A 14685-nucleotide genomic window follows, 5' to 3' on the forward strand; every position below is an offset into this window, starting at 1 on the left:
CCCCAAGTCCAAATTCCCAGGCCTGGTCCTGCCCTGGGTGGGGTGTTCCCTATGATGATGAGCGGTGCAGGAAGATGGGTCGTGGCCAGACATACCATTGAGATGAACTCAACAGAGTGGTCTTTGATCTTCTCTGGCCAAGCCCAGTTCTCAAAAGGGATAAAAGTCAAGGAGAGTTGTGGAGAGCTAGACTTGGAAGGCTGCTCATCCCTGTGACAGTTTCACTCCTCTGACTCACTGACACCGGCTTCCACCATGACCCAACGATCCTCTATCACCATCAAGTCAGGAGGCTCTCGGAACTTCAGTGCTTCCTCAGCCAACCTCCTCTCAGGCTGCCGGCCCAGCTTCAGTTCCATCTCCATGATCCAGAGTGGGAAGAGCTTCGGGGGTGGCTTTGGAGGTGGCTTTGGAACCAGGAGCCTCCACAGCTTTGGGGGTAACAAGAGAATCTCCATCAGCAGCGGCTACCGCTCCAACCGGACCAGCTTCGGGGGTGCTGGCTATGGGCTGGGTCTTGGGGGCATAGGGTACAGAGTGGGAGGAGTTGGCAGCGGCTATGGGTTTGGAGGTGGGATGATGTCTGGCGCTGGAGGTATCCATGAGGTCACCATCAATCAGAGCCTCCTGACTCCCCTTCACCTGGAGATCGATCCGTCCCTCCAGCGGGTGCGAAAGGAGGAGAGGGAGCAGATCAAGACCCTTAACAACAAGTTCGCCTCCTTCATCGACAAGGTGAGAGGGCGATGGGGTCCCCACCAGGAAAGCAGGTGGCACCCAGGAGTATCTCAGCTTTCTGTTCTTTTCTGAGGTCCTGGGGGTCAGGGGTGCGGAGGAAGTGATTTCCCACCTTGTTGAGATGAGAAAAATGTCCATCTTCAGGCACCAGAGCTGTCTGACCCACTGCGAGAATATTGCTCTTTTGATGGATAGCCATGAACTTGGCTTAAAATTAGACAGCAAAAGGGATTGGTTCAGAGAACAGAGGATCGAGAAATGGAAGGTTACAAGTTCAGCTCACAGAAGTGGGCTGAGGTCACTTTTCCCTGCCAGTTAACATGGGCAAGTCCTGTGGCAGCCTCACTATTGATTTGATTGGCGAGGGATGCACTCAGGGTTTCAGACTTTCCTTTTGGTGAGAGGAAAGCTGTGATGTCAGCCCTGAGTCTTCCCTGCTGTTGGCCTGGAACCCTAAGGCTTTCCCCAGTTCTGGGGAAAGAAACAGTCTAGTGTGCACTATTGCCAGTTCACACTAGAGCTGATTGCTTTCATCTGGGAAGAACCATCCCAAGAATCATTCAGGCTCCAATCCTGGCATCTGAAAGAAAGAGTGCTAAACTGAGGGGCAACCAGCTCCTGTGGCAGCTCTCCCGCTGGGAGAATCCCTAACTTCTCAGGCCTCAGTTGGGTTGAACAGATGGACTCCAAGGTCCTCTTGCTGGTCTAACAGGCTATGAAATGCCTCATCATATGGACTCAGACCTTTGAATGCATAAACCTAACCTGCTGGAGCCTTTATCACTCATGACCTCCACTTGACGTGATGCTTGCACCAACAGATGTGAGATTTACAGGAGCCCGGTTCTGAGGGGAAGGATGTGGGCCCTGCTTTTCCACAGTTCATCTGGAGGGGTCTTGGGGAATGAGGGGATATGGCTGGGGAGGACTGGAGCCAGGAAAATGGAAGTGGGAGTGGGATGCATTTGTTAAAGACCATCTGTAGGCACACTGCCAATTCCAAAGTCTTGGAGGCTCTGTTCCTTCATTCTCTGAGGCTGTGTGTCACTCCAACTGCCCTCAACAGAGGGACTGGTTTAGAGAAAAAGATTTTGCATGTTCCTAAGGCTGTCTCCCAGCTTGAGGAGCTGTTGAGTGCAATTCAGGAAAAACAGATTAGTAGCACAAGACCACAGGAACCTGAGATCTGAGAGAATAGAGACAAGAAGGAGCTTGTCCAAGGCTACACAGCTCATGAGGGACATGGCTGAAATTGTATCCAGATCCCCATAAGGTGACTCCAGAGTGATCTACTCCAGCATTCCTGGATTGTGGTGGCAACTGAGTCCAGATTCTAGATCTAGAGAAATCATGTTGAGAGCAAATGGGTGAATTTTCTGCTAAGAACCCCTTGCCCATTTATTGGGAACCAAAGATCTCACTCAGTAACATGGTAGAGTGTTCTTTTCTTCAGCTATCATGCATCAGCATAGTTTGATGTATTCAGATGGTTTCCTGGTCCTCTGGCCCTCCTGCCTACTCTTACCTCCAAACCCAGCTACTAGCCAGTCTCCCAGCCCCATTGCACCAACATGGGCTTGGCTATTTACATCCCAGGCTCCTGCCCACATGAGAACGAGGAGGAGGAGCCTGCCACCTGGACTCTGAGATCTTGCAGGGCTCCCCCTACACTGTCGGGGGTCCTGTATCACAGAGCCCTCTGCGAAGCAACGGCTGTAAAGACATGCTCATGGGTTCTCACCTCTGGCGGCGGCAGGTGCGGTTCCTGGAGCAGCAGAACAAGGTCCTGGAGACCAAATGGAGCCTCCTGCAGGAGCATAAAGCAACCAGGGTCAATCTCGAGCCCATGTTTGAAGGTTACATCAACAACCTGAGGCGGCAGCTGGACAGCCTTGGGGGAGAGCGCTCGAGGCTGGAGGTGGAGCTGAAGAGCATGCAGGAAGTGGTGGAGGACTTCAAGAACAAGTGAGTGGTAGCTCAGCCCTGAGGCTCTGGGGGAGGCCCTGGGCTCCGCTGAAGTGCCCAAGCCAACGGGGAACAGGGCACACCCATAGAATCTCATGCTCACATTTGTTCAACTCAATCTGACTGCTGACTTACACAATGTTCACATATCCACCCCAACCCTGGCCAAGGCTGGGGTATGAAGAACAAGGTGTATCTACTTTCCCTGGAACCACACACACACCCTGCTAAACATAATGGTATGCTCATACCTAAAGATACCAATAATTGCTTATTTTTATGGTTTTAATTTAGTTTTAATGTTTGTTCTTGGGCCAAACAAATCAGTTTTTGTTACCATTTGTATAAGGTAACGAGAGCCCAGATTTTAGAGTTGCTCTAACATGGTAACCACAAGCCATATGAGACAATTTAAATTAAAATTAAATTCAATTTAAAATTCAGGCCCTCAATGACACTAGCCACATTTCAAATGCTCAGTCACCACAAATGACTAACGGGTCCCATAACACATGCAGGTATAGAGCATTTCTATCAAGGCAGAAGTTCTGCCAAACAGTGCTAGAGAACCTAGTCAGATTGACAATTATTTTTCTTTAAGACTTTTAAAAATATTTATTTATTTATTTGGCTCCATCAGGTCTTAGTTGAGGCATATGGGATCTAGTTCCCCATCCAGGGATTGAACCTGGATCCCTCCACACTGGGAGTGTAGAATCTTAGCCACTAGACCACTAGCGAAATTCTCAGATTTACATTCTTGGCTCAATCATTCACTGACTCAATACCTAAAGAAAGTGAAACTCTCTAAGTCCTAGTTCTTTTGTCTGTTAAAGGGGATATTAATAGTACCCACCTCATAGTGAGACTAGGAATATTAAAGCAACACTTACTTGTAAAGTACTCAATAGAGTAGCCAGTGCCTGGTACATAGTAAGCTGTTAACACATGTTAGCTATTTTTATTATATTGACGATTAAGTATAATGTATGTAGTGATGCAAACATAGACAAGAGAAGCAAGTGCTGACAGACAATTTATAATATCATGCAAATATTGGATAACAGTATTTCAATCCAAGAAGTCTTCCAGGAGGAAAAGGCAAAAAACTCAAGTTTGTGAAGAAACGATGCACACTGAAGGGATATGGGGGAATCTGTTGGAGAGTGTGCTGTTGATTAAAGGACAGCAATGTTCCTGTGGTAGGTGTCTAAGAGGCCTGTGCAGGGCCACTTGAGGCTTGCCCTCTTGCAGACAGACTGTGAACTGGGAAACAGAGAAAGACAATTGCATGGAGTTGGGTGAAGCAAAGATGATCATGTTTAATGAAAAGACAATTTTAGGAAACAATAAGGAAAATCAGATTTGTTTTCCCAGAGAACTTGGAAGAAGGCACAGTACTGAAGATTCTATAGACAAAAGGTGCAATAGAAAAGTGGGGGAGAGTCTGATGGTATCCATCCTGTGGGTTAGTATATAGCTAACAACAAGCTGACTCATGGTTGGGAAAGAGCCTCTGAGAGGTTAAGGGACCTGCCCTGGGTTATTCATCCAATATGGAGAAGGGATGAAGCCCCCTCCACAGCCCAGCCTCCAAGAGGGTGGGATTGGCTGATGCTTAAGAGGTGGAATGGGGAATGTTACCTAGAGCAGACCTGAGACTTCCTTCCCAGAGATCAGTGGGGTGAGGGTGGCTAGGGAGAGTGGGGTTGCTGCTCAGGGACAAATTGAAGATGAGAAAACTTGGTGGAGGGGACAAAAGGGAGGCTTCTTATTAGCCTGAAGACTCTGCTTCTCAGGCAGTGGGTCAGCAGCTAAGAACAGAGCAGTGAGACAACATGAGCGTGCCATGGGGTGCAGGCGCCGGCCTAGGCCAGACTGCCCCCCTCTACTGTTCTCTGTCCCTCCCCTTGGCTTAGGTGAGACTGTGGGGTAAAAGGAAGCATCATGCCCCTTCATGGGACCTCTGAGAATACAGCTGTGAGAAAGACCTCAGAAAGAATGGAGGGCAGTTCTGTTTTGTGTTGTTCTGAGTTTGGATTTTGTTTGGACAGGGGTGGTTGTGTGATGGATTTGGGGTTGGGTAATATGTGTAATAGGAGAGCAACACTTAGGCAGCGCATTTTCCAAGTCTGCTCTGAATTCCTACCTACACCCCCCTCCCCCCCACTGGACCTCACTCCTAGAAGACCCGCTCTGAACATCCATCCGTTTCCTTCTCCCCGCAGGTATGAAGAGGAAATCAACAGGCGCACAGCAGCTGAGAATGAGTTTGTGGTGCTCAAGAAGGTGAGGAGACAGGGGTGCTCTGATCTGACTCCAGGCCCAGGGAGCCCCTCCCAGGAGTGACAGCTGCCACATAAGTCTGCGGCCCTGTATATGAGGCTTTATTTAATTTGCATAACCAATCTTGGAAGCACATATTACTTTAGAAGTGAGAAAACTCAGGTTCGTGGAGGTTAAATAAGTTGCCCCAGGTTACCCAGATAACCAGAAGTGAGTCAGGATCCAGGACACCCAAGTCTGAGCTATAAATCAACACCAGTGCCCTCCCCAATGTGGATCTTATGCAGGGAAAGGAGAAGCAGAATGGGCCCTGTGCTGAGCTGAGTCTGTGAGACCTCAAGTCAGGCTCAAGAATGGGCATAGGATGGGGGCCAGCTCCAGAAACTGTGGACTTTTCTGCTCAGTGTGGATGGGCAGAAGGAGGGGGAGATCCAGCCCTGGAGCTACTCTGGAGAGGGAGGAAGAACAGGAGCAGCAATGTGGAAAGGGGACTAAGGGACAGAGTGCAAGGGGCAGGGAAGCCTCAGGGAGAAGGTGAGGCCACAGGCAGTAGAGACCCAAGGGCTCAGGATGATTCATGTCGTCCTCACTGCATGGAGGTGACATGAGAGGTTTTTCCACGGAGCACCAGCTGACGAGCAGATGGGTGATCCCCAAGAACCTGGTCCACATGCAGTTTGGATCCCCCTGTAAGTTCCACTCTATCCGTAGCCTGGGAGAGAGAAATGCTCTTGGCCCCGGGAGCTGAAGTCCTCCAACCTAACTCACAGAGGGGCCAGCTAACCCAAGAACGGTGGGACTCAGAGTGACTGCATGTTCTGTGCTCAGGATGTGGATGCTGCCTACATGAACAAAGTGGAACTGGAGGCCAAGGTGGAAGCCTTAATGGATGAGATCAACTTCCTGAGGTCTTTCTATGAAGCGGTAAGCAGGGCCGGGGGCTCCCCCCCAGAAGAGCTGGAGGCTGGGGGCTGCAGCTGAGCACAGAGGCTGCTGGCCCGTTCCCTGGTCTCCCCTCTGCTCCTCACCCCATGCCTGAGTTGAAATTGATGGAGTAGATGTTGCTTCCCCTACCAAGGGAGAATGTGAGTTTTCCCAGGGCAGCTGGTGGGTCAGATAAGGTGAGAAATTTGAGAATCTTCTGTTGGTCAGACAAAAGAGCTGCCTGTCAGCGAATTACTTGCAGTTTCCCTAGAATGACCTGAGCAACCCAGCTCACCCATCCCAGTTCAGATTTACCTGTTACTTTTCCTATGGCAACTGCAGGATGATGCAATTATGCAGATCAAGTGGCAACTAGTGAGCCCTCAGGTGCTTCTAGAAGCACACAAAATAATTAACTGGCTCTCATGAAGAGGCATTTTGCTGTGTGCCTCTATAAGCCCAACGCTGAGCTCAAGCCCGCAAGATACAGCGCTGGGCAAACGCAATCAAGGCTCTAAGTTCTTGGAGCTTCCAGGAGATGGGTAGCATGGAAAGAATCAAATAACTTCGCAATTCCAGGGGTGATGGAGAAATGCACAACAGGGAGCAGAGGAAGGCAGATGGTGGGTAATAACCTCAAGGGACTGAGGATCCAGAAATGCCGGAAGGAGGCCCATGTAGCCAGTGGAGAATGAGTGAGGGGGAGCAGCCGAGATGAGGTTAGTGATGTGGAGGTAGGGATGCAGGGTGCAGTGTGCATCACAAGTAGGCCTGGTGACAACAGGTGATCTGCTCACGGGGTTGCACGTGTGTGATGCCCAACACAATCTGGTCATGTTCCAGGAGCAGGAACATGGGCTTTGGGTCTTCAGGCGGCTTCAATGACCACCCACTTGGGGGCAAAAAATAAAAACCCATAATTTTCTCTGCTTATATTCACTTCAATGCTGAAAACCAGGGTGATCTTGGCTCCCAATGCTGAGCAGCAATCCTGTGAGCTGAGACTTCCCCAGCTAGGTGAGCTATCAGGAAAAACTATTTTGGAAAAGCAAATTGCAACCCAATAGCAACAAAATAATAACTTCTTGAAGCAGGAAATGCATGAACCCATTGTTAATAAAGAAAGGAATTAACAATTAATTAACAATTGATACTGTTGCTTACAGATTTGGGCTTTGGATCAGTGATGCTTAAATTTTTACAGCTCATTAGAATCTCCTAAAGATCTTGTGAGAACACCAATTCTGATTCAGTATGATGATATTGCTAGTCTGAGGATCACATTTTGGGAACCAGTGTTTTAGATGATTCCGTAAAGTCATCATTAACAAATTACTTGTGGATTTTCTGCTTCAAAACCCATATTATACAAGGGTTAGTTGTTCCATCATGTCTGACTCTTTGCAACTCCATGGCCATAGCCCACCAGGCTCCTCTGTCCATGGAATTCTCCAGGCAAGAATACTGGAGTGGGTAGCTATTCCCTTCTCCAGAGGATATTCCCGACCCAGGGATTGAACCCAGGTCTCCTGCCTTGCAAGAGGATTCTTTACCATCTGAGCCACCAGGGAAGCCCCATACAAACAAACATGAGTGTATTTAACGCTCACAGAAATCATGGGAGGCAGAAGTAGGACTAGTCTCTCTGAGGCTCAGAGGTGCCATCTAACCTGCTTGGCAGATCCTAGGCTTGAATTTTTCAGGTCTTTCTGCTGTTTCCAGGTGGTTTCCGTTTCCCTTCCCTGAGGCGCAGGGATGGAGCAAGGTTAGGAAATGGGGCTGGGAGAGCACAGCTTTCCGGCTCTTTCTGACTCAGGTCTCTTTCCCAAGATAATTACTTTATTTGGAATGAAAGCTTGCATTTCCTCAGAACATGAGACATCGCCGAACTGACAGGTTATAACAAGGTGCGTGCCCTTGACAGTGGGAGTGACTTCTAGAGAATCTTGGCTACAGTTACCTGAGCTGCTGCTCCTTCTGTGCAGATAGAGAACAGGTGTTAACCCAGTGACCTGCCTACTGTCCCCCCAGCCCTTTCAGGCTTCAATAGACTGTTCCATCCTGTGGTGCGAGGGAGGCCCTCAGTGCCAGTGTGTTCTGGGGTGCTGGGCAGTCTCCCAACACACACGCACAAGTGCACACGTGCACACACAACACACCTGCACATGCACACACACACAAGCACGCAAACACACCCAACTTCATCTTTCCCATATGGGCCTCCTTGCAGGAGCTGGCACAGCTTCATGCCCAGATCTCCGAGACCTCTGTGGTCCTGTCCATGGACAACAACCGCAAGCTAGACCTGGACAGCATCATCTCTGAGGTCAAGGCCCAATATGAGGACATCGCCAACCGCAGCCGGGCCGAGGCTGAGTCCTGGTACCAGATCAAGGTGAGGTGTCAAGGTCAATTTCATGAAACAGTCTCAGAGAACTGACATTTCAAAGGCAGATTAGATAAGAGCCTTGTCCTCCCAGTCTGACGGGCTTAGAGGGATCTGAATTCAGCTTGGGGCTCACTCTGTCAGAGCACTCCTCAGGCAGCCTCATCAGGACCTGGGGGAACAGCCAGACAAAGGCAAGAGGTGGTCAGTCCTGCCCCGAGGGAGATGAACACCCCTCTGATGCCTTGCAGAGGAGAGGCAAGGGACAGCTGGACAGTACCGGCCACTAGTACTAGTAGGTGCAGGAGAGGGAGGGTGGGAGCAAGAGGTAGGTTTAGCTTCTTGCATCCAGAGATGAGAGGTAGAAATAGCTGGGGCTGAGAGGCTGAGCAAAGCTGGTTAGGGGTTACCCAAAGACATTTTCCAGATTGGAGCTGAGGAGTCCCTGGGGATACAAGACCTGGTGCCAGAAAAAACAAATATGAATGAGCTTTATTTTTATTTATTTTTTTCCATTTATTTTTATTCGTTGAAGGCTAATTACTTTACAATATTGTAGTGGTTTTTGCCATACATTGACATGAATCAGCCACGGATTTACATGTGTTCCCCATCCCTATCCCCCCTCCCACCTCCCTCTCCATCCCATCCCTCTGGGTCTTCCCTTTAAAATTAGAAACTGACAAGCACCCCCGAACGATGCTGAGTTTGTGGGGGTGAGACCCCAAACATGAAGATGAAGGACCAAAGCTGAGATATGGGAAGGTACACCTGTGGAGTGGAGACTTTGGATATGGAGAGTGAGGGGCAGAGCCAAGAGACAGTGCAATAGATTTGATGGAGACAGCTGCATGCAAAGGGAGGTGCTTCTAAGCATTGTCTCAGAAGCCCTGTTGGGCCCTGGGAAGCCACCACTTTCTGGCCTCACCGCCCCTTCTCCTCCTTCTCCTTACCCCCAGTACGAGGAGCTGCAACGGTCTGCCGGCCGGCACGGGGAAGACCTCCGCTCCACCAGGATGGAGATCTCTGAGTTGAACCGGGTGATACAGAGGCTGCGCTCTGAGATTGAAAACGTGAAGAAGCAGGTAGGGCTGAGCAACCATTGGCCATCTCATCCATTCCCCTGCCTCAGCCCATACAGAGAGTTCTCCCCAGATGAGTGATTGTCCAGAAATATAAACTTGTGGTCTTCCGCCCCTACCAGGAAGGCCAGGACCTTCTTTCTGAGATCTGTCCAACATCAATTCCTCTTGGAAAGATGCTGTCCTCTGGAGGCATACATGGCAAAACTGATTCACTTTACTTACCCACAATTCAGAGAGGTTCATATTGAATGGGACCCCGAAAACCATTCTCCATCTTAAGTCGCAAAGAATCCAAGGAGAACATAGATTAATCTTATTTTTAAAGATGATGATACTCCAACCTCCTTTGCATGAAATCCATTTCAGGAAATTCTTTCACATTTTTAACCTAGAGCCCATATCTTCCATCCTTCCTTGTGGACAATTTCATAAATTCCTGTGTTCCTGGCAGTGTGCCACGCTCCAGGCTGCCATCGCCGATGCTGAGCAGCGTGGGGAGCTGGCCCTCAAGGATGCCAAGCACAAGCTGGCCGAGCTGGAGGAGGCCCTGCAGAAGGCCAAGCAGGACATGGCGCGGCAGTTGCGTGAATATCAGGAGCTGATGAACGTCAAGCTGGCCCTGGACATTGAGATCGCCACCTACAGGAAGCTGCTGGAGGGCGAGGAGTGCAGGTGGGAAAGCTCCTCCTCCTCCCGTGGTTCAGATAAGCGCCACCAGAGCATTGTAGCAATGCCACAGTGGCCAAGATCCCCACAGTGTCAGGCCCCAAATAGAAATGCACAGAATAGAAACAGACTTAAAACTCAGATGATCTCCTGAGGCGTCCTGAAGTCATTCCCAGAGCTCCAATGGGACCCAGAACAGGGGCCAGGATAGATGGTGTCAGGAGGAGGTGGTCCATGACTACCTGGAAGGCCATTTGAAGGACTGTTTCTGCCCAGGCCCTGTGATCAATGTGGCCACACTCAGGACAAGGTGAGACTCAGGGGCTCTGTGTTTGCCCAAGAGGCCTACCATCTGACTGTCCCTCCCGACATAGGGAGCATGAGTCTGTCTCCCCATTTCGCCATATATTTGGATTTGATCTCTTGTCTAATGTCCCCTCCCAGAGTCACACCAGCTTCTTACAGCTAAAAGGATGATCAAAAGCCTTGTTCAGCACAGTGCCGAGAGCACAGTCAGCCCTATGTGCTGATAGCTTTAAATACAAAGAAACGAGGGTTCTCTAACTGCTCAGCAAATGAAATATGTCTTTCTCTCCCCTCCTGCAACAGACTCACTGGAGAAGGTGTTGGGCCCGTGAATATCTGTGAGTAAATGTCTTGGGATGACAGAAAAGTGGGAGATAAAACAGAAGCTAACAGCATCATTTTTGGTGAACAGATAGTGAATGAGCAGGGGCAGGGATATCATTAAGATTCTCTGAGAGGCTCTGTGGAGACCCCTTTCTTCTTTGGCCCTTCCTCCCAGTGGGATCAAGAGAGGTTCATGGTGGAATCACAAATCCACTCCACCCAAATCCCCGAGGACCTCAGTTATGGGACAGGACTACTCACAAAGCAATGGGTCCCTCATCCGAACACCTGAGTTTTCAGCTAGTTCTGGCAGAAATTCAAACTAACAAGAGGCTATTAAAAAGCTAAAGGCCTGTGTTGAAAATTGAAGCAAATTAACTGAACAAGAAAGCGGAGAGGCTTGCCCTCAGGTCCCAGGAAGAAGCCAGGGGGATTCATTCTGCAGAAGGACCCAGCAGGCTCCAGTGGCATCCATGGAGTGTGGAGACCTGGGCATGGGATGTAGAGTTCCCTGGGGCTCTCATGGGTCCAGCCCTGGGATGGAGGCTGGAAAACCAGGATGAGGGAGGGCTGGAAACTAGTGAGTTAAAGGAATAGGGATGCCTCACCTGGAGAATCAGACACTGAGAGGGTAGGTTGAAGAGGCATCTTCATACGTTCCACAGGCTGTGGGGAGCTATACTCCAAGGCCGTGAGCTCCCCATTGCAGAAGGGATTTGAGCAGAAGCAAAAGGATCACCTCTCAGGGAGGCAGTAAGGGGATTCCAGTCTGGGGAAGGTTCACCTGAATCGCCTTCGGGCCCTGCCCATCTGGGAACATGTGATGCCCGTACAATAGCTGGGGCCTCCTGTCTCACCCACTGGGAAAGCCCCGGGTAGAGAGGAGGGACGAACACAGCCCAGGGGCCCCAAGCTTTGCTCTCCAGCAGGTGTGACCTTGGGCCTGCCACTTGGTGTCTTTGCACCTGTTTCTTCCCCAGAAAAATAGGGGCATCACAGTAAGGGCATCCTCTCAGGCCTGTCAAGGAGACCTCTGTGGTCACAGCTGGGCAAGCTATGAAAATTGCCATGTTCTGTGTTCGCTGAGGCAGCAGATGATGGGGACCGTGAGGCTCCCTGGGGAGCCTGTAGGAGAGAGGTGCCTGGGCACAAGACCCAGGGACGAGGCTGACAGTATGCCCTGTGCCTTCTTTGCACAGCCGTGGTCTCCTCCTCCGGGGGCTCGGGATACAGCGGGGGCGGCGGCCTCTGCGTGACCGGGGGCGGCTATGGCTTCGGCAGCAGCGGCTTCGGCAGCAGCGGTGGTAGCTTCAGCTCCACCAGCGGCCGCGGCATGAGCGGCACCAGCTCCAGCATGCGCATCATCTCCAAGACCTCGTCCAGCAAGAGTTACAGGAGCTAAAGGGCCCCCCGCCCTGCTGCCTGCCCTCTAAGGGCCCCAGCCCCCAGGCCTAAGACCCGCCGCTTTGCTGACCCCCATGCACTGAATCACAAGAGGCACCGGGAGCAGGGAAGTAGCCTGTGAATCCCCAGCTCACCTGTTCATCCCTCTGCCCCCAAATAGGTTCCCGCAAAGGTACCCTACTTGCTCCTCATCCCAGAGCCCTCCAGGGCGCACAGGCATCCATTCCAGCGGCCATATGCCAAGATCTGAGCTGGGGCATTCCTTCAGAAGCTCCCTCCTGTCTGACCCAGATCCCTGGCAGCCACAATCCTTTCTGGGGTTGCTTAGAGCTGACCTTTTACCCCCAGAGACGCTGAGTGCAGTCCAGGCCTGCATTTCCCACCATAGACAGAACACTTCTCCTGCTTCCGGTGCCTGCCTATCCCCTCAAATTGCTTCAATAAAAATGTCACCGAGCTCTCTAGGCCTTGACTGAGTCTGTGTCCTATGCCACACTCAGAGGACGACCTCGGAAATGGAGTTCTCTGGGAGCAGGTTCTATCTACCCTCAGGGTTTACTCCAGGGCAGAATGAGAATCCCCTCCCCCAGACATCATGTAACAGGACCTCCACCCACCTCTGCCTCTTGCCATCGCCCAGAGTCTCTTGTTACACCCCTTACCTCCCCAAGCCCCAGGCTTCCCTCGCCATCACTCCAGGACCCAAGCCAAGACAATGCAAAAGGCACCAGTGTGAAGTGTCACAGTTAGACTAAGAATTGCCAAGCACAAGAATGTTTGAGTTCAGTCTCCTAATCCAGAGGTGAAGAAGCCGAGAAACAGAGAGGATACAATGCATACTAACAGTAGATCCCTGAGTCCTAACCCAGGCCCCCCCCACCAGAGCAGTAGAGCACAGTGACATCAGAAATGATGAGATTGGATCCCCGCCCATCCCAGACAAGCTGTGTGGTTTGGGAGTTTTACTCCACCACTCTGCTCCTCACTTTCTTTGTCCATAAAATAGAAACTATATCATGGTTATCATAAGAATTCAACGGGATAATGGATGTAGAGTTCAGCGTGGTTCCAACACATAGTAGGCACCCAGTAAATGTTACTATTATTGTTGACTTGATTTTAACCTAGCAAAAGGTCACAGTGTGAAAGGGAAAGACCAGTTGGCTACAGTGGCTTCACTGATGGGACTGATGGAAAGAAGGCATTTCAGGCAACGGCAAAGAGCTGTGTCCTCAGGGCTGGGAAGAAAGCCTATAACCTGCTTCCACCTGAACAATTCCCGAGGGCAATGACCCTTCCCAGAAATGTCCTCCGGTTAGAGCATCCATCCTTGGGAGGCTCAGGATGGGGAGGGCAGAGACAGGGAAAGGAGCTCTGACCTAATGACTGACATCAGTACATACTTGGGGGGCCTGTTGGAGGATGGAGGGAACAAAACATGTCCACCTAACTGAGAAGGTATCTTGAAGCCAAAAAAACAAGGCAAGCAGCTTCATATAATCAATGGATCAGTTTATTACAAGGTAACTTACTCACACGGTAAGATCTAGCTGACAACGTTACGGAAGCTTTCGCAACTGCACTCTACACCACCAAGTGGCCACAGGGATAATGTTATATTTAACTTGGGGTTCAGGGGTAGGTGCTTGAAACAGAATGTGCAATACTAAGTCAGGGTTTATGAATGGGTAACTAGTCTTGTGGGCCCCAGAATATTTCAGGGAAGGTTGTCATCACTGCTTGAGGATTAACAGAGATAGGGCCACCTGGCCTCAATGATTATTAAGCAATATCTATTAACCACAAAGCCCTTGATGGCAAAAAAGTGATTTACCACACAGTACAGTCCTAGGTCAGGTCAGGGAAAGGACGGGAGGAACTGTAAGGGTCAAGATGCCGTCGGTTATGCTAACAGCCATCTGGGGCCCGGAGAGTCTTAGGGAGGCCATCCATTCCTCTCCCCTCCTCAAGCACAAGTCACCCCCTCTTGAGTCCCCTGCAGCCTCCTTTGGACTAACCAGGACCCTGGAGACTAGAGTCTGTGTCTGGAGCCTTCTATCTCAGGAGCCCTAGAAGGATGAGGAGTGGGTAGCTGATTCAGTCAGGACCCAACCTGGGCTGAGAAGGCCAGGGCCCAGCCTGCTTAGGGAGGCTTCTCACATGCCCAAAGCCTCCCTCCCTCTTCTAGGGGGCTTCTAGGACCACTTGGGAGCCCATAGGGGTACTTGGGTCTGAAGCATCTGCAGAAAAACATGGAAACAGCTTTGTGGAAACAGTGGATCCTCAAGCACATCTAATTTGGCCTCTAATCCCAGAGCTGTGAAAGTGAAAGTGGCTCGGTCATGTCCTACTCTTTGTGACCCAGGCCAGAATACTGAAGTGGGTAGCCTTTCCCTTCTCCAGGGGATCTTCCAAACCCAGGGATCGAACCCAGGTCTCCCGCATTGCAGGCAGATTCTTTACCAGCTGAGCCACCAGGGAAGCCCAAGAAGACTGGAGTGGGTGGCCTATCCCTTCTCCAGCAGATCTCCCCAACCCAGGAATCGAATCGGAATCTCCTGCATTGCAGGCAGATTCTTTACCAACTGAGCTATCAGGAAA

General features: G+C 50.6%; 1 protein-coding gene across 1 annotated transcript; it reads left to right on the forward strand.

The window, feature by feature from the left end:
• Positions 1 to 255: 255 nt before the first annotated feature.
• Positions 256 to 12082, forward strand: LOC110151487 (keratin, type II cytoskeletal 5-like). The gene is made up of 9 exons (XM_020914870.2): positions 256 to 735; positions 2495 to 2703; positions 4932 to 4992; positions 5818 to 5913; positions 8144 to 8308; positions 9259 to 9384; positions 9836 to 10056; positions 10660 to 10694; positions 11880 to 12082. Exons 1-9 carry the CDS (start codon positions 256 to 258, stop codon positions 12080 to 12082), a joined length of 1596 nt encoding a protein of 531 aa, XP_020770529.2.
• Positions 12083 to 14685: the final 2603 nt, after the last annotated feature.

This window comes from Odocoileus virginianus, chromosome 24 (genome assembly GCF_023699985.2).
Source record: "Odocoileus virginianus isolate 20LAN1187 ecotype Illinois chromosome 24, Ovbor_1.2, whole genome shotgun sequence".
In the NCBI taxonomy this organism is placed as follows: Eukaryota; Metazoa; Chordata; class Mammalia; order Artiodactyla; family Cervidae; genus Odocoileus; species Odocoileus virginianus.